This window comes from Euprymna scolopes, chromosome 36 (genome assembly GCF_053919585.1).
Source record: "Euprymna scolopes isolate OS-2025 chromosome 36, ASM5391958v1, whole genome shotgun sequence".
Classification (NCBI taxonomy): domain Eukaryota; kingdom Metazoa; phylum Mollusca; class Cephalopoda; order Sepiida; family Sepiolidae; genus Euprymna; species Euprymna scolopes.
This window is the reverse complement of record NC_136517.1, coordinates 19,246,122-19,270,028: the sequence shown is the minus strand read 5'-3', so window position 1 is coordinate 19,270,028 and position 23,907 is coordinate 19,246,122. Positions and strand designations below refer to the sequence as shown.

The 23,907-nt window shown below is 34.2% G+C and overlaps 1 protein-coding gene across 1 annotated transcript; it reads right to left on the bottom strand.

Moving 5' to 3' along the window:
- Positions 1-1,934: 1,934 nt before the first annotated feature.
- On the bottom strand, positions 1,935-23,805 carry LOC145260385 (NADH dehydrogenase [ubiquinone] 1 beta subcomplex subunit 11, mitochondrial-like). The gene is made up of 3 exons (XM_080118338.1): positions 23,569-23,805; positions 9,534-9,667; positions 1,935-2,262 (listed from the first exon to the last, which is right to left on the bottom strand). The coding sequence occupies exons 1-3, from the start codon at positions 23,776-23,778 to the stop codon at positions 2,112-2,114; spliced, it is 495 nt and encodes a 164-aa protein (XP_079974464.1). The 5' UTR covers positions 23,779-23,805; the 3' UTR covers positions 1,935-2,111.
- Positions 23,806-23,907: the final 102 nt, after the last annotated feature.

The following is a 23,907-nucleotide window of genomic DNA, read 5'->3' as shown; positions in this document are numbered from 1 at the left end:
AAGTTGGGGTGGAATTACCCCGGTCACCCTACCTTTTATAACCCTGTCATCCATACAGTCTTCGATACTTACCGATCCTCTTTTCAATGGTAGAAAACAATTACGCGTGTCAATTTTTTTCTATTACTTCTGTATGAAATTTAAGTCTTGAAGATGTAAACGTTTTTCTTTTCCATTTTGCCGTTTTCTCATAGATCGGATATGACTTATCCAATTTTTCAGGAAAAGGTGCTAGAATCATAGTAGCCGGTACTACACATACAAAGTATTCATGATATTCAACAAATAAACAATGCTTATATTTTTGCGCTAACATCTCAAGCAGAAAGATTTAACAAACAATCAATGAGCACATGTAAAAACTTGAAAAAAACAAACATTGCTGTAAATGAAAAAGAAACCTGAAGAGTGAAGGTCAGAAGAGTCGATCAAAACCTTGTATAAGTCTAAATATAGATCAAAGAAAAATAGTGAAATTGATAATTTGGTTAAATTCGAAGTGTTCTGCATTTACCAACTTGCAACTTCCACGAAGTTGGCTCGGGCTCACTCGGCAGCTGACGGACATAACTGGAATAAGGTCATTCCGAGCATTCCAATTTTTACACGTGTATATGAGAGGAAGAGCTGGTTTTAGGGGTATTGTGTTCTTTTTCTCGAAATTGAGACCCAACAGAATTGATCTGTAATATTTTCAAACACATAGATTTAGAAGACGTGACAATGGAAGCACATAATTTTCAGATATTTACGTCCCTTAAAAATCGTTCTAGTTGATTTGTTTTACATTTAAAATGAAGGAAAAACTTTAATTTCAAGAGATTCAATCATTTTAATAAGTCACGAGTCTAATCATATGCATAACATCACTTTCAATATGACTAGCAGGCCACCCAGCATTGCTCGGTCATAAAATAAGTTTTAATATATTTTGATTAATGCAGATTTCCTATTTATTATTATACTAACCTGGGTGGCTGGCGTTGCCCGGGTGCATTCAGCAAAAAAAAAAAAAATTAAAAAAATGGTAGTAGGTAGAGGCAGGCTCAAATCTATACCGTGAAGGGGGAAAAGAATGCTGAAAAAAAACAAAAAAAAACATGTGACATGTTTGCTGTTGCGGCCATCGCCAAACCAGAAATGACGTAGGTTTAAATTAAGGCAAGACAATCGATTTGTTTGAAATTTATATAATATATTTATAATATTTCGGAGTCAAACTCCATGCTCAGTATTTTGTACTAAGTAAACAAAAAAAATATATTTATAAACTATAAATTTCAAACAAGTAAAATATTTGTTTATTTCCATAATATTGTGTTGTGATTTCATTTTCAAGTGCATCTGATGCATATTTTATTTTTATTCAAATTAAATCAACGCTTCCATAATGAAACTCACACCCCTGACGTTAATTCAATATCGACCATATCCTGCCCTCATAAGGATATGACTAACTAATAATATACAAGTTTATTAATATATAAGGTTTGATATTCATATTTTAAATGAACTACAAACAAAAAGTGTTCATTGTGCAAGGCAATACCACTTAAAAAAAAAAAATGTGAGGACTACAAGCATTTTGTAAAAAAAAAAAAAAAAATTTTTTTTTTTTTTTTACATGGTAGTACTACTTATCAAGGCCTGGAAGCCACTCGTGGATGAGGGTTATTAAGGGTTATTGCGTGTACAGTAATCAATGGGATAGTATCGTAGTAATTGTTCATATTGGAGATTTGTTAAAATGTCTTACTTAAAGGGGCGGTTCATCAGGAATTTGTTTATGTTGTTTAAAGAGATATATTGATGGGATAAACATCCATAAAACTAAAATATTTGAATTTCGATGGCATTCACATCTGTTGGTATAATATCATCACAATCTGAGAAATTCATTGAATAAAATTAAAAAGAAAAAAAAAAACAAAGCCTTTTTTTTAAGAATTTTAGATATTTTTATTTTATTTTCTGTTAAAAGAAAAAAAATAACAGAAAATGTCTACCTGTACAAAACATTAAACCATGGAAGTAATTGGAAGCTAACATAGCTAGCCAAATAAAAAAAAATTTTTTTCAAAAATCTTCCACAGAATTTCATGAGAACTACGTTAAATAATAATTTCCATATCTCCTATATCTTCCTCTGATGGTAGAGTAAACTTGGCAGGATCAACGAGGTCAGCTGATATCAAATCCAAGCCTTCACGTTCTCGGCGTTCCAGCTCTAAGTATGACTCCCGAATAGACCATTCTGTTAATCTGTAAGTGAAAAAAATTAAAATTAAACAGCTTCAGTTTACAGACATACACACACACACACATACATATATATATACACACACATATACACACACACATACTTTATTTCCTTATAATATATACCAATCCTTATTTAAGAAGCTCAATGTAATTACAGAGCAATATAATGAATGAATGACAAAAGTCTATATTCCAAAGTACATAATGTTGACCATCTTATAATTTATTCCATTAATTCAGTTGACATTTACAATTCTTGACAATATCTGTTTCGTAGCACAAAATCAATCACTTAATTATTATATCAATTAGTGAATCTATTTTGCCTTTAACTCATCAGAAGAAATAGCAATAATCAATCAATTCAAAAGGAAATAAAGCGTGTTTTGACATGATTAAAAATCTGAAAATTGGAAGAGAAGTTATAAATACCTTATAATATGTTTACATTTCACCAGGCAATAATGATGAAAAAAATGATAGGGGAACAGTTTTGAAAGCCGGTTTATCATAATTTTTTTGTAGGTTTCCGATTACTTTTTTTTATTGTATTTCAACGATTAAAGCCTAAAAGAAATATTTGCACACGTGAAAAAAGTTATGAAAAATGATGTTTTCACGGCAACATATGGAAACTGACAAGTTCAGCTAAATTTTGAAGTTAAATAAATTCATTGTAAAAATCCCTTAGAAGATAAACATTAGTTTCAATTATAATAAGTCCTAAGATATTAAATTAAATAATTTAAAAAAAAAAACAAAAAAAAACACCTAGTTTGTACAAAAAATAGCTAAATTAGCCCCCCCCCCAAAAAAAAAGCAAGAGATTCTGGCTTTGCACAAACAAAAACAAAACAAAGTCGTCTAAGCATGGATTCTATGGAAGCCCAAAACGTCAAAGTCAAAAGGCTGTTTGAAAATGACGTTAGATAGTTGGAGGGAGGTAGGGAGTGCTGGTTTTCTTTCCCCCCCCCCCGAGCCGTGCATCCATACATTCCTATCGTAAACGTTTGTATAATTTTTACTACTTTTTAATTAAATTATTTTTCTGTGTTCCCGCTTTTAAATTAAAAAAATATTTCTTATTTTTCAAAATTGTTACGCGGAAAGTTACACATTCAATCAAGCAAAGAACATATTAGAATCTTACATCTAAAAATTATGCAAAAAATGCAATCTAAAAAATCTTTTTTGTAAACATATTAAATAAACAATGCTGAATTTAATGAGTTCAGGAGTTCGGAAAATTAATTTTTTCTTTGATTTATGTCAAATCCATTAATACGGACTTTAGGGGCTTTTAGGTAATGTTCCTGAAAAAATTAGTTTTTTCTGTTTTTAAAGTTACAATTTATGATGCCTTATTTTCATAAGAAAATCAAAAATAAATTCATTTTTTTTTTTCTTTACTGTAGAAAACCATGACTTTAGTAAAGGCATTTTTGTTTAAATAAATAATACATTTCCATGAAAATTCAAATAAAAATAATAGGTTCATTGTATTCCGTGATAATTTGATAAATACTGAAAGTTTCATTAAATTTTTCAGTAAAGGAAGAGATCAAAATAATATATATAGTTTCCATAAAAATCACTCCAAACAAGGCATGAAGCCACTAAATGTAAGGAGCTAACAAGAACAAAAGATGATTATCGCAAAGACAGGAGATTCCTATTGACTATGAAAGACCAAAATTAAAATGAAGAGGAAAACGGTCAACACGAAGAGTTCCACAAATAGTGGTTCTTGCAAAAAAAATGTAAATAAACAATACAAAATGGAGAAAAATAAAAAGATATAGATACTCAGTAAATTTCGACATGCATGTGTGTGTTTATGTGCGTGTGTTTGGTTCAGCATGCGTTGGGAAAAAAAAACAAACTTTTGTTAAATACTTTGCAAAACAAAATAATACATGTAAATAAACAATACAAATTGCAACTCCTCTTGAAAAAATTAAATATATATAAATATTCAGTAAATTTACATTTTCATTTTGTCCCATTGCTTTGTTTACATATTTGAGTGCGTTTGTGTGAGCATGTTCAGTTCAGCGTACATTTGAAAACAAAAACACAACCTTTTGTTGTTAAATACTTTGCAAATAAATATAATAAATGTAAATAAACAATAATACAATCTGCAACTTCTCTGGAAAAAATTATATATATATATATATATATATATTATAAAACTCAAATGACCTTGTAACAAGTGTTGTAACCCGACTTCCGGTTGCGCATGTGTACATAAACATAAACCCATAAAAGAGTAAATAAATAAACACAAATCGCTACTTTTGCAGAATTTGACCTGCGCACTGAAATATTAACATTATTTAGAAATTATTATTTAATATGGGAAGGGTGGGGATATATTTTGCAACTATTCTGTATGACAAGTATACTGTCGTAATTTTCTTACAAATAAATCAACTTTGACCCGTTGACAATGTATTGTTTTACTGTGTACATTTTCAGCATCTCAATTGTTTTTTTTCACATTTAAATTATCTAAATAATTGTTAATACTTTCTGCATTTTTTTACATCGTTCATTTACATATTATGTTTAAGTTATTTTAATGCAACTTTTTTACAAATAAATCTACATTAACCCGTTGACAACCATAAGAGCATTTTACAACGTATTGTTTTACTGTGTACATTTTCAGCGTCCCAATTGTTTTTTTTTTGCGTTTAAATTAACCGATATATCTAAATTTGAATAGTGCAGATTTACCTATAAGTATGGCAAACCATTTATAATTCAATGGCTGTAAGTTTTTTTTTCAAAAATAAACAATTATAAACAGAATGACTCATAGAAATGTATATATATTCTTTTTTCTATTTTAATATACTTTCATAGAAATGTTTCTGTTATGTCACAAGTGTCACACTCATACATTAATTCCATAGCTAATATAGCATACTGACCCAACGGGTCATAGGCAGTCTACTATATATATATATATATATATATATATATATATATATATATATATATATATATATATATATATACTAGCAAAAGTACCCGTCATTGACTGGGTTCAAAAACAGCCTACAGAAAATGGACTCTGATTTATGAAAGTATGATAGGTTATGAAAAGGAAGGATTGTAAATTTGGGGCTATCAAAACTAAAGCAAAATACGATGAAAGTAAAAACAAAATGGATAAACCCCATAATTTATTATACCATACCTGTTCACACTGAAACACTTATCACAATATTCTGTGGATGTATATTAAAAAACCTTGTTAAACTTTGTGACATATTTCCATTCTATGGAGGTCAGGTACAAACGAACACCCCATAATTTTATTATACCATATTTCTTCGAACTGAAACATAATTATCAAAGTATACTTACGCAGATAGATATGAAAAGCCTTTATTAAAGTTTGTGTCTATTTCCATTCTATGGAGGTCAGGCACGAACGCAGACCCCACAATTTTATTATATCATCCCTATTTAAGTTAAAACATACTTATCAAAGTATTCTTATGTACATCTATATCAAAAACACTTGTAAAGTTTTTTTAATTTTTTATTTCCATACTTTGTGGACCAGGCGCGAACGCAGACCACACAATTTTTATGAACCACCGTTCTGCCAGATCAAACATACCCATTCCTGTGTCTCGATACATCTATCATTATATGTAATCAGTTTTTTTAAATAGTCAACCATATAGGAGCCTATCCGTGACCAGATACGCACAGCTTAATATTATATATATATATATATATATATATATATATATATATATATATATAAAATCAGCAAATTTAAAGTATTTCTCTTCATTTATTGTCTTTCTATTTTTTTCACGTTAGTTTCCGAGTCAAATTATGCGGGGGGGGGGGGTCATTGTACAGGTCAGCCGATAACAAAGATTATTCTTTGTTATTGTAGCGTAATCAGATAGCTGAAAAGTTAATTTTTATTTAAAAACACAACTATAACTACTTACATTTATGTCAATTTCAACAATAACCAATGAGCAACCTAATTCTTCCATGATTCAATAAAAAAAATGATTTTGGCTATGTTTGTCTTGTCATGTGACATTCACTGTAAAAACATGGAAAAAAGCTTAAATTTCTAATTCCTTCGAAAACTATTTCCTTTATTATTAATTTATACCTTATTGTTTTATGTGCATTTTGGATATTTTCATTACTGTGACATGGCAATTCATTAAATACTACTGGTTTCATTTAAGCATCAATATTTCTATTAGTACAGTACCGAACAAAGAACAAATTTGAAAGCAAGAACATAAACATATAAAACATACATTTTGCCTTTTCTGTTTGTTTTGAGCTACAGCAACACATGGCCAGGTACAGTTAGTGTATATATATATATATATATATATATATATATATATATATATATATGTTGGATGTGATAACTAATGGCTACACATATGCAAATATGTTTCAGTGACCACCCTGCCAGGGAAAATCACCTCATCAGGCCAAGAATATCCATGAGAGATTCTTGGCCTGATCAGGTGATTTTCTCTGGCAGGGTGGTCACTGAAACATGTTTGCATATGTGTAGCCATTAGTTATCACATCCAACATATTTATATTGCTCTGTCTTAACATTGAGCACTCTTTGGTTGACACATTTTGGTTTTGGTTTTGTTTAAATAATACTACCAATGATATAAAATATATATATATATATATATATATATATATATATATACAGTGATGATCATATTTATTGGCACGGTAAAATAAAAGTTAAATTTTGTCTAATAAATTCTAAAAAAGGGATTAAATTAAAGAAAATAACAAAGTATATTATGTATTTTTAACTGGCCTTTCCGATGCAGCAATCGGATTTTAGAAAAAATAAATAACAAAGGAACAACAAACATAATTGCAAAAAACCCTTGTTCAAAATTATTGGCACGGCTTTGTTTTTCTTTTAGTATCAGTATAATATCAATCAATTTCCGGTTTACGTGCTTTCTGAACTTTTTTATAGCCATATTATGCTTGTTTAACGCTAATTCAGTGAATAATTTTTTTCAGATAATTTTTAGATAGCGATTTATTTAAACTATTATAAGTGACTAAATTATAATTTTCAATCGCCATGGTTAAAACTAAGGAACACAGCGAAGACGTCAGGAAGCTTGTTGTAGCATGCCATACCAATGGGGAGGGCTATGATAAGATTTCAAAGAAGCTAAACCTTCCCAAATCCACTGTTAGAGCCATAATAAACAAGTTCAAATCGCAAGGCCACGTTATGAGTTTAGAGGGTAGAGGGAGAAAAAGGATTCTTTCCCCAAGAGATGAACGGAAAATTGTTCGACAAGTAAAACAAAACCCAAGGATCTCTGTTGGGGAGATTGTTGATGAACAGAGCACCTCTGGAGTGAATGTATCTCGACATACAGTTGGTAGAGTTTTGAAGAGAGCTGGTTTAAAAGCATGTCGTCCGAGAAAGACTCCCTTATTGAAGCCTATGCACCTGAAAGCAATGCTAGCCTTTGCAAAACGTCATATTGATAAAGATGTTGCATTCTGGAAACGTGTTCTATGGACTGACGAAACGAAAATAGAGTTATTTGGCCATAATAAAGTGTCTTATATTTACAGAAAATCTGGCGAAACTTTCCTGCCTAAGAACACCATACCCACAGTGAAGCACGGTGGAGGCAGTTTGATGTTTTGGGGATCCTTTGCTGCCTCTGGACCAGGGCGACTTGTTAAGGTCACAGGTAGCATAAAAAAGGAAGATTATGTTAAAATATTGGATGAAAACCTGAAAGACTCTGCTAAAGAGCTCTCACTTGGTCGTCGTTGGTGGTTCATGCAAGATAATGACCCAAAGCATTCGGCTAAACTGACTAAGAAATGGCTTGAGGACAATCATATTAATGTTTTGGAGTGGCCATCACAAAGCCCAGACCTTAATCCAATTGAAAATTTATGGAGAACATTAAAATTGAGGGTAATGCAAAGGAAGCCTAAGAATCTTATTCAATTGGAGGATTATTGTCAGGAAGAGTGGGCTAAAATTACTACTGAAGAGTGCAACAACTTGGTTGTAAACTATGAAAAGCGACTGAGGAAGGTAATCAAGGCCAAAGGCTATACAATTGATTATTAAATAAATCGTGCCAATAATTTTGAACAAGGGTTTTTTGCAATTATGTTTGTTGTTCCTTTGTTATTTATTTTTTCTAAAATCCGATTGCTGCATCGGAAAGGCCAGTTAAAAATACATAATATACTTTGTTATTTTCTTTAATTTAATCCCTTTTTTAGAATTTATTAGACAAAATTTAACTTTTATTTTACCGTGCCAATAAATATGATCATCACTGTGTATATATATATATATATATATATATATATATATATATATATACACACACACACATACCAGAAACATTAATGAGAACTGAAACTGCAAACCAAAATTTACATGTAAACCTTATTTTTCAACAATACCTCCAATAAAAAAGGCGGTCAAATATCCTTATTCCACAGAGTTTCAAAGAATGTAAGATTTTTCTTTTCAGAGGAAAAAAAAAACGAGTTAGTAAATTATATGAAACTTCATTCTATGATGGTGGTCATAGAGTGTAAAAGAATTGTTTAAATTTTGTCAATGAGAATAAAAAAAGAGGAGAAAAAGAAAAAATTAAACCGGATTGGGTAGCTCTGTGGGAGTTGAACACTCTCAGCCTAACTCGATAGTCGCCCTTTAACTCAGAAGAGCGACCTAGCTACGTCACTTCCTGTTTCTCATAATTTCACCCTCTTTTCCGCTGAACGCTCGACCAGTCAAGATGTGACAAACACCGCTCCGGTGGGGGCCATGAGCCACCGCCGTGTCCTGACTAGCCAGTCGACCGCAAGTAACGTTACTCATCTTTCATGAACTCTTATTCTTCCTATCACTTCCTATATCTCTTTCCTGTATATTCATGCAATTTAAAAAAAAAAAAAAAAAAAATGGTAATATGAGGGAGGGGTGACAGAAGTAAACAACGAAGAGAAAGGGGGGGGTCATCATTAGAAGAAAATATTCTTATTGCTTTGACTCTCGAGTGTACATCCGACAGTTAGACAGTCAATCAATCAAGAACCATATCACTATCTAAAAACATGATATTAACCGATATATATACTCTAGAGTTAAAATAATAAAAAAAAACAATATTCTCTTATGGCTCTAATCATCATGCAACACTGAATGCACTTGCCTGCATTTCATAAAAACTTACTTTTGATCTGGTAGATAGGCTATGAAATACGTTCCTCCAACAATACAGATTGTGATCGTGATGAACATGGTCATGTTGTGGATAAATCGATCACTGTCTCGGTCCACATGATCATAGCCAAAGGTTAACCAATTCTGTAATTAAAAACAAGAAAAATTTTAAACATTTGAATCCTTAGAAAATATAACAATCATATTCTTTTTGTTTTATGCTATTTCTGAGAGAATGCGTTATTTACAGGTTTTCACATTTTGGCCATTCCAACCATCTTCTTTGGGTGACCCCTTTTATCGTAGCTAGTAATCCACTGGACACATGATTGCTATGTGGAGAAATTATAGCAATTTCTCTGGTGAAGAAAGAAGTTGAAAAAAAATAAAAATAAAAGAATAAATTGATGCAAAGATATTCGGAAAGGAATCTAACACTGGATGAGAATCGTTTACTCAAAAGAATAAAATAAAAAGTTCTGTTAAAAATTCCCAGAAAAGTTACAGACTATGATACAAAGTGTCTGGTGGGATGGGAGGGGGGGCAGCAAGTACAAAAGATAAAACATTATGAAAACAGCAACAATCATCATCATCATCATTATCTTGTATGAATCTGAAGATTCTTCTACTGTTGGCATTGATTTCCCCTAATATTTTTCTAGTCAGAATTCTTTCTAGATAGACATTGGGGATTACGTGAGGGACCACACGAAGGTTGCCGGCATCCTAAGTGAAAGTGATTTGTGTGGAATGAACTGGATTTGAACTTGGGACACTCAAATCATAATTCCCACAGTCACTATAAAAGCAATCATATTCTTTGTTTTATTGCTTGCAAAAGTGGATAGTCCTTATTTACTTGTTTCCCCACAAGGGTAAAGTTGACACAAAGAGAAGTGTCAGCTAAAAAGAGGTAAAAAGGAAAACCTGTATTTTGGTTTTGCGGTCTTGGAGAAAGCTTTATGTAAATTAGTGACAAGAGGTTGGTGAAGGGTTTGTAAAGCAATGTATGAAAATACTTAAAATCACATTCAAATCAATAGCACATTTAGTGACAGCTTTGATCTTAGATAGGAGTAAATCAGGGATCAGAACTCATTGCGTTGCTTTTCATTTGTGTCTTAAAAATGTTGTTTTCGTACAGGTTGCTCAAAAAAGATGCTTTATGCCGATGACTTTAGTGCTTGCCCATGAAACAATGGAAGGTCAAGTAAAGATTTCGACGAAATCTATAGAAAGCAAATATCAGAGAATGAATGTTACCGAGACGAACATGATGATCAGTAGTTATAGTGTTGGAAAGCCCTCAGAAAAAGGAAAATTTTGCTGCTCAGATTGTGGAAAGGGAATTGGATGCAACTCATTTTTATGTAATAATAGTAAGCATTGGGCACACAAACGGTGCAGCGGAATTACAGGAGTAGCGTGAATATTACGCTCAAACCGTGTTCGTTACAGTTCAAACCTCTCCCGGACCTCCACACTGTTCGACACTGTTGAAAAGTAACAAAAATAATAAATTCGACTTTTCTTTTCTTTCTTTTTTAACACAAGTCGTTTATTACCGTTTTTCTTTCTTCCCATCTCAATACCAGCTTAAAGAGTCTCTCACTGCCACATGTCCATCTCCCCTGGTCGCATTTTTCTTTCTGCTCCACTAAACGCTGACCATAGACAGCCATTTCTTGTGTTCGACTTTACACATCCATCTTTTTAAACCGCACTTTTTACTTTGCTTCTCCTCCCAGATGGCGTCCTTTTTTCTTTTTCTTGTTGTGCCAGCTCGTACACACTTCCTAATTTGCATATGTGCTTTTTTAGGCTACTGCTGCTAATATCCTCGCAAACCAGCTAACTTATAGCTCCTACTGATATTTTCTCACACGCTCAGTTATACAGTTAAGTTGAGAGAGGATAAACAGTTTGTATGCAAAAGGTGTAAGACAAATGATAACTCGGATGCGGAGTATCCTAGTAGGTGATGCCCTTTTCTTTGCAACTTCTTTTCAACAGAGGCAACATTGCGAGACTGTTTTAGCATTATTTTCATGGCAAGTGCTCATCTGAGATTCAATCTATGGTCCCCACCCTTACCAAACTTTCATAACAACACTCGTCTTGCTATACACACTGTCAATAATTTTCCCCACTCTCTATCTGTGCCTAAATCTAAATGTAACTTCCTTGAACAAAGTTTCTTTCCTAGAAACTGCCCACCTGTGGAACTATACCGCAAGTTTGCTTTCCAGCTAACTACAACTGTCTTCAAGTCCAATGTAAACAAATTTTTGTTGAGATGCCCCTTAAATAATTAAATTCTACTTGTATTTCCATTACTAACGATAACTATGCCGTAGTCTGGGTGACCACCTTGCACTCATTAACCCTTGGTGGTCTTGGTGATCACTTTGCACTCATTAACCTAGAGTGGCCTTCAGGCCTTGATAAATAGTGACTCCCTTAAAAAAAGTATTTGGATGGTTATGAAGAAGTTCGGTTACCATGGTGATACCAAAGGAGTTTAAAGAGGAGCCGTTGCTAGTATGATTGCAAGAGTTGGGAGAGGATGATGTTCAGGTAACCTCTACCATTACTAACCAGCAAATTGTTACCACTGTCTACCAAAGAAAAAGTCTATCAAGCATGATGGTGGATGAAAGGAAATACTGGCCAGCGACGGTGGAGGACATGTGTTGCATGGAGAGAAATGATATGAAAACGATACGACATACGTGAAAATGCGAATATTAAAGACAAACTTAGATCTGATGACCTCAGAGGAAGATTAAATCTGGACAATATAGGAAGATATGAGCAAAAAAGAAGACTTTGATGGTATGGTCACGTTGAAAGAATGGATGCAAGTTCTTAGATTAGTAGATCTAGAACAGTTGTGGTAGCAAGGTCAGTTGGCAGGAGATGGTTTAGTTCGGTTTATGGCATATCAACTATCTACGAGTTATTTAATGCTGAATAAAACTGTCCAATGGAATTTTATATATTTTACATTTCTAGAATCTATTGCTCTTGCAAGGAAATTTTACAGTGAATGAACATTATTCCTAGAAAACATTAATCTCAGAAGTAAGTTTTACAGAGAGTACTCTCAGAAAACACTACTCCTTGATAGTGGTCATCTTTGTTCTCAATACAATTAGCCATCATCTATTAGCATTCATTTGAGAAGAAAATACGGTTTGGGATGAACTTATAAATACTACAGCATGACTTGACCAGCCGATTGATTGGATCAGGCCTATCTTATCTCCCGTGTAGTCGAAGCAAAGATCGAAGTGGAGTGCTACAAGTCACCTGACCATAGACCAGGATTCTGTTCAAAGGCATCATGGGTTACCATTCACGTCCTACAGGTGATTTTGTTTTTATTTCATTATTCTTCTGCAGGAGTTTGTGGTTAGAGAATTTGTAATTCCACTGACAGGGTAAACTTGTCAGAGAAAGTTCAATGAAAACACGAGAGGAAATGATAAGGATGGACTTGAGAGAAAGAATGATAAATAAAGACCTGGCCAGAGATAGGTTAGTTTAGAAATCAATTTCTAAAGATTATTCCACACCCAACACCATGTAAAACAAATGTTAAACCAATAATGATGACTGCAGAAGCAATGAATGATTTAAGTGACGATCAGCAACTTTTAGAATATGTTGTAAATATTTCTTAAAAGAAAGTACACACTAGATTTGCTGTAAAAAAATATGTGGTCAGAATCAAGCCACCAACTGAAATTGTATGCAATTCGTTTGCGATTAAAAGCAACAATAAATTCTTTATCTAACAATCATATGACTTTAATTTGATCCAAAGAGTAGACCAAACTTGGACTCTCAAGAATTCTAGATCAGAATCTATTCCATCTAACACTTATCGTTGGCAAGTTTTTGACCTTGAAGTAATGTTGAGACGATTAATCAGAATCAGAATTGGAAAAAAAATTGAAGATTTAGGGGTATCGGAATCGGTATTGGAAAAATTGATGCCTATTTTCCAATGCCAAAACGATTCTTTGTCTTTTTTTATTTGATTCTATTTAAAAAAATTAAAATAAAATTAACATATTTACACATTTGAATGTAACGACTTTTATTCTATAGATAGGCACGCGTGCACAAGTTATCCGGAAATAGAAATCTTCTACCACTCTAGAAAGACACGGTAATATTCCAGCCGGCCAAAAAAAAAAAAACGGACGCTGAATCATTATGTCAAATAGACGTTAAGTACTATTTTTAAAATTCATCTTAACTCCTAACAAATGTATTTTATGTTGACTTGTTTAAATTTGTTTTTCTTGTTTTATTTATGTATATTTGTCTCTACTATTCCGGTCTTGCAAAACTTAAGATGAGAGTTGTCACCCCCCCCCCTCCCCGACTACTATTCGAACAGGCAAAACACTGCTCACTCGTGCTATATTCAAGTAAACTAGCGATAAAAAAAACAATGCCGAGAATTATTCTCTATTACAGTAGATGAAGTTAGAACTTTATTTAAGTAATATGCTTAATATATACTATTACTATAAGCTTGCTTGTATTGAAAATCCTTGCTTCCTTTCTAGCCAATCAAACCATCTAATATAGTTAGTCTTACTTTCAATTATATTTGAAACTAAAATACAGTGAAATTAGCTACGTTGCTAGGACTATTACTGTGTAGATACAAAATGGTTTGAGCTTGACCAAACTGACTGCATTTAATTAATCCCAATATGCTATATACTAATAGTTTTTTCTCATTACGGTACAAGCACCCTTGCTGGATTGCTACGTATATCCAATATATACCTTTGCCTCCAAGACGACTGCCTATGTCTTTTTTTTTTCTCTTCTCAAACTAAACGTTACTTGGCACTCAAAACTCTTATAATTAATCCTAACTGTATTCTGTAAGTTTAATCCTCTCCTGAAAACTAACAATCTGCTCTACTCCCAAGCTGTCACTAACACTCATACAATACACCCGACTTAGAGGGGGTCTTTAGCTTTCAGCCCTTAACTTTCACATGCTGACCGATTGGAAGTCATGATCACTAAACATCTGTACATTTCCAGCCCTTAGGCATGCATTAGTTTATTCTTATCCAGGTCGATACTCACTAACAAGTCTGTACTTAGATATACAACTATATATTACATAGCAATAGCTGTCCCTTCCTTAGCTTAGCAATGTTAAATACAAAAACTGAACCAATACTCTATAATGCAAATTACAACTTCCTGATTTTTAAATGAAAGCTGGAGATATCTTCATTAGAAATGGTAACCTACTTAATACCTACAATCTCCATATATTCGCATCTACTGGAAATATGCCCATATATATTGTATACGACATAGCATATAATTTACTCCCAATTATACCTGTACTGTAATGTACTTCATACCAAAAATGACATTACTTGTATGCATTGAATATACAACTTCACCCTCCTGCTTTCTAAAATATCCAGAGCTTGTACAATTTTTCTAGTTAATTCGTAATACCATACCATTCTGCAACGCATTATCCTATTCCTAAGCCAACATAAAAATAAGAAAAGAAAATTTTTTTTTTTTAATTTTTTAACCTAAAGGAAAAAACAAACCATGTTAACTCCTTCCAACAGACCTGTTTGCAAATATAGCTGCTTCCACTGCATGAACTCTTACTTATCCCCTCCTCCAGTAACAAGCAATGAAATAGCAATGCTCTGTAATCACTTTGAGGAGTATAATTTTAATTATAATAAATTTTCAGTTGATTTATAACCCATATAAACTAACACATTAACATTAACCATCAACGCTGGGGCGCAGAAATACCTGGATTAGCAGGGAAAACCCTTTTGGTGCTGATGGACCCATAGATCTTCCCAGGTCATCCGTCTAGAAGGAAAACTCTGAAGCTAAACCTAAGGGGAGGAAGACCTCTCCAGTCTTGGATGACAACCTTCCTAGACTCAAACAAATTACCGGTCTGCAAACCTAAACTGCTTAAGGAGTAGATAGGCACTGTCTATCGCCCGGTTTCCATACTCCTCCTTAGCCTATTAGCTAGGTGTAGAGGTCGAATCACAGGGAGTCGACAGACTTTCAGTGATTGATCTTGTTTCCTGACTAGGGCAATGAACGCCGTTTTCCCCATTTCCGATACATCCCATCCCTTAAACTGGGCACTTGGGAATGCTTGAATGCCATAATGCCAGTACAAGTAGATTGGGTTGACCATCGTCTGATGGGTTGAGGGTACCGGATAGACAGTTCCTGGCTGCTGTTCCCGACTGGTAGTACAGGAACCCTATGGTAACGCTTAGAGCAGCCGCTCTAAGCGTTAGTTGTATAATATCGGGTTGTTTGTAGTGCCATGTCACACATGAAAAGGGACCCTGCACTCATCCCCGGTGGGCTATCCAGAGGCGACAATCCTAGTAGATGGCAGGACAACTGATGGTCTGCTTGTGTTGCATGTCTGCTATTCTGCATAACCACTTGTTCATCATCCCTTACCTAAACTGAAACTCTTAAAAAAAAATGACAGTACAATCAAAAACTACGCTAAAACCAGACCCAAACTCAAAGAAAACCAACCTTGAGGCTTGCATTTACGAACATCCGTGGGCTTAGAACTAATTTAAATGATGTCGAAGCATTTCTCCTAACAAACGCTCCGGTTATCTTAGCACTAAGTGAGACTAACCTACACTCCTCCATCCCCTCTAACTACTTTAACATGCCTGGATATCTCTCACTCTGTCGTAAGGACTCTGACAGACATATGCACGGGCTTAGAGTATATATGCGGAACACCCTCCCCTTGACTAGAGAAACTAAACTAGAATCAAACGATCAAGCCTTTATGTGCTTTAGACTTAACATGCAACATAACATTAGCTACTTTTATTTTCTCTACCGCTCTCCCTCGACCCAGGACTGTACCCTAATCAACAAAATCTCTGACAGCATAGATACAGCACTTTCCCTCGACACTAGTGCACAAGTGCATGTATTTGGTGACTTCAATGTCCACCACAGCAACTGGCTTGGATTTTCTACTCACACAGACGCAGCTGGTATGACTGCATATAACTTCTCTATATCTCATTCCCTATCACAGATAATTACGTTTCCAACCCGTTTCCCAGACCAGCAAGAACAACACGCATCACTTCTAGATCTGTTTCTGACCACAGTTCTCGATGACTGTGTAACTAATGTCCACAGCCCACTTGGGAACGCCGATCATGCAGTGGTAATAGTTGAAATATCCCTTAACTTTAGAGCCAAAACTGAAGAGCCACTGCTCTAAACAACGAGATATTATAAAAAGGCTGACTGGGAAGCCATCAGGGATCTCATCAGGGACGCCCCATGGCAAAATATCTTTTCACTTCCTGCTGAACAGTGCGCAAATGAGACCACTGAATGGTTCAAAACAGCAATTGAAGCACACGTTCCCACACGGAAATTTTATAGCTAGCCCCACTCTCCCAAATGGTTTACTTCTACTTGTGCAGCTGCCATCACGCAAAGGCAACATGTGTACAGCAGATTTAACCGACATAAATCCAATCCAAACAGACAGAAGTATATAGAAGCCAGAAGTAACTGTAAGAAAGAAATAGCGGCAGCTAAGAGAGAATTTACTGAAACCACCAAAAAACGCATCGAAGCACAGAAAGTAGGAACCCGCGACTTCTGGAAAATCTACAACAGTGTAGTAAATAATAGGCAATTAACAATTCCCCCACTATCCAACAATCATAAGGTTTTTTGCTCTGCAACTGAGAAGGCTAACATGCTTGCTAGTCAGTTTGCCTCCATCTCCACACTGGACCCTGCCAACCACCCCCTCCCTGACTTTCCTTTGCGGACAGACGCCACACTAGACGATCTGAAAATCACTCTTGCATGCTATCATAAGAAAGCTTGACACTGCAAAAGCATGGGGACCTTATCTCATCCCGGCTGTGCTATTAAAAAAGTGCTCCGCCGAAGTAGCTCCAGTTCTCTCCAAACTTTACAATAAATGCCTTAATGAATCTTGCTTTCCTGCCTGCTGGAAAACTGCTTCTGTAGTACCAGTTTTCAAGAGAACTGACCCAGTAAATTATTGCCCCATTAGCCTCCTCCCACTTTTCGCCAAAATATTTGAGACAATAATTAACCAAGCTCTAGTCCATCACCTTACAGATGCAATACTTCTGACTGACCAACAATATGGATTTAGACAAGACCGTTCAACAGCAGACATCCTAACTGTAATACCAGAACGTATATACCAGTCACTGGAAAAAGCGATGGAGGGTAGAGCAGTAGCTCTAGATATATCTAAGGCTTTTGATAGGGTATGGCATGAAGGTCTTAGGAAAATCAGATCATATGGTATCATTGGAAGAATACATGACATAATTAAATCCTTCTTAGATAAGAGAAAAATCCAGGTTGTCCTCGACAGTCATACATCTAAACAATACGATATAAATGCGGGGGTGCCTCAGGGGTCTATCTTGGGACCTCTGTTATTCCTAATATTCATAAATGACCTCCCCGACAAAATTGCCTGTGAGATGGCTATATATGCTGATGACACCACACTCTATAACAGACACAACAAGAAAACAAATGAACACATATCTAAAGAAATGGCAGAAGCACTAGAGGATGTCCTCCGATCTGTAGTAGATTGGGGACATAAATGGATGGTCACATTCAATGCTGCCAAGACAAAACCCGTTTCCTTCAATAATTACAAGAAAACTTCCCTAACACCAATAGCAATGGCCAAAGACTCTTTATCTGAAAGTACATCCTTTAAACTCCTCGGCCTAACGCTCTCAGGAAACATGAGTTGGAACAATTACATCGAGAGTATTGCCAGGACCACTACGAAGAAGTTAGGTTCTCTCTACTGTGCTAGAAAGATACTAACGCCCGAAAGTATCCTATACCTCTATAAGGCCACCATTCGCCCACGTATGGAGTATTGTTGTCCTATTTGGGCTGGTGCAGCTACCACTAGTCTCTCGCTCCTAGACAAGGTTCAAAAGAGAGTCGCCCATCAGATATGTCATCTAAACTTCAGCCTCTGTCCCATTGACAAAATGTTGCATCCCTCTGCCTTTTCTACAAGTACTTTAACAGTGAATGCTCTGACAAACTGCAAGCACTTGTGTCCCCTCGACGTAAATACCCCAGACAAACCCGACAAGCAGCTAAATCCCACCCCTTCACAGTAGAAATCCCTAGATGTAAGAGAGCCTTCTACTCCAGTAGTTTCTTTCCCAGGACAGCTAGATTTTGGAATTCCCTGCCAGGTCCCTGCTTCTCCAACTGTACTGACATGCAGAAGTTCAAGTGCAACGTGAACCGACATCTTGCTGCCCAACTCCCTACACAGTACCCCTGATGCCCATGACCCTGATAGTAGCCCCCTACAACAAAGTGGCAATATGCCTTGTTTGGGGTGAAAATGTAATTAAAAAAAATCTTCCATTGCTGGTAATAATGATAGTAAATATTTATTGATTTTAAAATACCAGTAAAGTTAAAATCGATAGATCATCCACCACAAGTGTAATTTTTATGTTCAGGAAAATATCTGCATATTTAACATGTGTTTTTATGAAAATCGAGTGAAATAACAATCTTATAGTTAAATAATTAGAGATTTATAAAGAATCGGAATCGAAATCGGTAATTGTATCGGAATCAGGAAGTAATACTTTTTTTTATTAACTCAGTTATCAAGTGGCTTCATGCTTTGTGCATCAAGTGGCTTCATGCTTTGTCTGGAGCAATTTCCATTAAAAAAAAAAAAAAAAAAAAAAAACCTACAATACAATGTTTTTATTTTGCTTCCAAAGAGCAATCTCATCAATGTTGCTGTGAAGACCAAAGAGCAGATTTTGTGCCTTAAATCATTATCGTGGCGGCTCTGTTTAGTCTTGAGATACGATATCTCCTGTAAAGGTTGCTGTGTGTAATTGTGAAGGAAGGGTTGCACATTCTCCAACTGCATCTTTCCTGAATCAGCACCGTTTGATTCCAGTGGCAAGGAGAAATCTAGGATGACTGGAAATAATGCAGAGATAAGCGGAGAGCACACAGCACTTAGTATTCCAAATGGTCACCCATTTTAATACTGACCAGGCTAGACGTTGCTTAACTTCAATGTGTGTCAACATTACGCATGCCAATTTCGAAGAATAATTTTAAGTTTCATTCAAATTACATCAAAATATAAAGTAATAGGTAAGTTGCTTTAACAAAAATATTTTATTATAAAAATTATGGCCATTAATTTTTGGCAACCAATCCACTTTGATTTCTTATAAAGTGGGATCTATAGACCAGGATCGTAGATTTAGAGATTTTGAAAAGATGCAAAGTCGTAACCGATTATAGTCTTTAAAATAAATTGGAGTCAGGCTTTAGACGTTCAGACTCTAATGTAAACCTTCATTAATAGGTCTCTTTAACAATGAATGGAACAGAGCCACGACCTTTGTAAAAGCAGGCCTGTTCCCTGAAAATGACGTCAATGCACAAGGGACCAGCAAGCAAAATCTGTTGAGCAATGAATAACTGTCCAAAATGAATGAGATTTTGGAAAAGAGAAAATTTATAAGAATGCATTGAACAAATTAAGAAACAATCCAAAAATAAATAAATAATAAATATTTTATTGTTTTCGCTAAAGTTTGAAATATTTTTTATACAATAACAAGTAGAACATAAAGTTTTGTTTGATCTGATAAATTCTAATTTTGAACGTATATAAAATTGAAATATCACATCCATATGTTATTTTTTTTTTAATTATTTGTTAGCAATAAAGCAATTAGAAATCCAGTCCAAACTTTTTCTTGAGTAAAAAATAAAATACAATTTAAACAAAGAAAAAAATCATTGTGCTAACAAATAAAACCTCAATCGCTAGGAATCGAAAATTAAACAAAATACTGATAGAAACACCCCCAACAAATGTCACCGATCATGCAACAATGTTCTACCAGTATTTTGTTTAATTTTCGATTTTTGAGTTATTATCAAGGCTCAACTATGGCTCGAATGAAATTATTTTGTTTTAACTCCAGTCTTTATACTACCTTCTTTTAGTTAAAAAAATAAAAAATAAAATAACATGTTAAAATACGTTAAAATAGAAAAAATTATAGGTAGAAGAATAACTTGTCTTTATTAACATTTTTTTTTTTTTTGTTATATATTTATATTTTACACCCTTTTATTCTGTTAGATATTCTGGAAAATCACCAGAAATCCTTCCAAATGGAAGCGATTTTTATTCCAATTTAGAGTGGTCCTATTTGGAGGGAGCTAGCTACACGCTCTTCACATTAAAAACCGACCTTAGTGTCTAACTTTACCCTCGTAAGGAGACAAGTAAATAGAAACTATACAAATGCGGAAAATACCGAAAATGCATAAAAGAAATATACTGTTAAAACCCCACTGAATATATGTCAGCCTATGTCACGGTAACATATATTGAGCGAGTTTCTAACAGTATTGTCTACTTTTTTATTTTTAACTCCTTTTTCCAAACTTACCATGTGAAAGAGAAAGTCGGGCAGTCGGGCACCATTTTAAATTTTCCAATACATCGGTAAACACTATGTTTTTCGAGCTGAATAAACATGTTACATTTAATAAAAATACTAGAAAATTATCCAGTTAAGTAGAAAAGTAACTTATCTTGCCTTTGATAACATTTATTTGTTATATATTTGTTTTTTGACAACTTTTTCGAATCTATGTGTACAGTAATACAAACCCAATTTGGCCATACGAAAAGCGATTTGGAAGTCTCTTCTCAGTTCGAAACAAATTTTTTCGATAGATTACAGTTTATAATAGGCCGAAGTCACGTTATTTTTGTGCTTCTAAACGAAAAGAAAACAGTATTTTTTTTTTTTTTTTTTTTTTTTTTTGCAATCACACCACAAATTCCCGAGTTCGACAAGATATACCAGCAGAAGATCGGAGGTTAGATCGACCGAAACGTTGTAAAAATCACATTAAAGATGAAAACAGTGGTCCGTTGAATCCAAATAATACGAATACTCAATCCTCATCTCAAAAATTCAGAAACATCATCGCACCACAAGTTTAGCAATGAACACCCACCGATGAATACGAGGGAGCGGGAGGTTACAAAGAAAAGTTCTTCAAAAACTCTGAAGGACACACAAAACGTAAACATTATCAGGCAAATGCAATTTAGTGTTGCTACAAGTTCTTTTAACTAAAGCTGATTTTATTACGAAAAAAAAAAATAAATTAAACATCATTAAAATATCTTTCGTAAATTAACACCCTTAATTCTCAATTAAATCACCCCCACCCACCCCTAATCTACGGGTTTGTATTACCATACACAAAGGTTTGAAAAAGTTGTCAAAAAACAAATATATAACAATGTCAAGGTAACATTTATTGGATGGGTTTCTACCACCATTTTGTTTTATTTCTTATTTTGAAGAGATTATCGAGTCTTTAAAGATATCTCCGGCAGCGTTCAACATCACTCGCTTATCAAACCGAATAAACATTTTACATTGAATAAAAACACTAAAAACTTATTAAGTTTGGTAGAAAAGTAACTTATTTTGCCTTTGGTAACATTTATTTATTATATATTTGTATCTCTGTGTATTATAATACAAACCAGATTACGAGCGATTACGTATGAAGACGCAGAAAAACTTGACCGAAAGATAAAAATATATTTTTAGAATTTAAAGTGGGATATCAATTTCACTAAAATTTAATAAACTAACCCTGAGTCTGATTGGCAAGGTCATAAATTCACACGTAATCGTTTAAAAGATGTTTAGCTCTCATTGCAAAAATTGGAGGGGCTGCAGAACGCAAGCATGGTCCGCCCGGTACAGGGGATCATTTTACGTTGAATTTATATGCGAAACTGACCCCCCTCTCACTCATTCTAAATTATAAAATTGTTTTTATTTGCTTTCCATCAAGATTTTCAAGATGCTTACACGCAATCACCTAAAAAAGTAGAATCTCATTGTGGAGGGTAAGCTGCAATAATATACATCTTTGGTGCTTCTACAGAATCTGAACCGAAGCAAATATAAAACTTGGATGATTCTTTGATACGAAAAGGATGCGTATATGCACGACAGGCATTTTGTTTTTTTCTTTACTAAGTACAAGAAAACGAAAAAGTGGTTTAGTGACAACTAAGAAGGTTTTCGGGTATGCTGAAAACGAATATCGCATTTAAATTTACTGCAAACAAGCAGTTTTCCGAATATTAAGCAATATAACTTATGTTATCACTGGAGTGGTGGAGTGGTGGCCATTCTGTACGTAAAAGCGTGCGCGTCAAAAATATGCGCGCACAAAATGAACATCAGTGATAACATAAGGAATTACATTGCTTCATACACGAAAAACTACTTCTTTGCGATAAATTTAAATGCGATATTCGTTTCAGCATTCCCCAAAAACTTATAAAGTCGTCATTTTAAAGGTGAGGCGGAAAGAAAGTAAAATTTTACCTTATCGTGCTGGAATAATAACGTTAATAACCTATTCTTAGCTGGGGGGGGGGTATAAATATTCTGTATTTTCACCTAACAGTTTCTTGGCCTTCGGGTCAAGATCAAAGTGTAGTATCTGTTCTTCAGATCTACACTTCAATTTCTTGTTCTCTGTGAGTGGAGGAGAAATCCTTCACGACTGAGACAATTTTTATTTTTGTTCCTTTTCTCCACATTAAAAAAAAAAATGACCCTGGTGTCTAACTCTGTCCCGTGGGGAGGCATTGTAAATAATAGGAACCATTTAATAAACAAAAATACCGATTTATTCTTTACTTCCATTAGAATTATAGATAGTTATGCACTTATGTTACCGTGCTAAAATCATAACGACTTATACTAAATATATAATACTTAAACATAAATGACATAATAAAGTCACTATGAAGTTTAAGTTAATTTATAACATTTCTTTTCAACGAACACCAACAACAGTGCGAGGGTTTTTACCTTGTCGTCTTTAGGGTCGAGGTCTGCGAAATGCTTTTCTAATTGTTTTTGTAATGAGTCAGCTTTTGGCATTGGATCCAAAGAAGTGATGACATCCTTGTTTTTCTTTGAGGTGGAAATAAAAGCCACCGGTTGTGTGAGGCGATAGCAAGATGCTATTTTGCTTAGAGGTCGTACTAACCTACAAGATTGCCTCACGAGGGCGGCCATCTTGGATAACGTAATTTCTCACTTTCTTTCCAAATCCCGTAACACGAGATTTGGAAAGAAAGTTTGTTTGTTTTTTTATTTCTTTAAATATTTCTGATATATTTTTATACTTTATTAAATATTTAATCT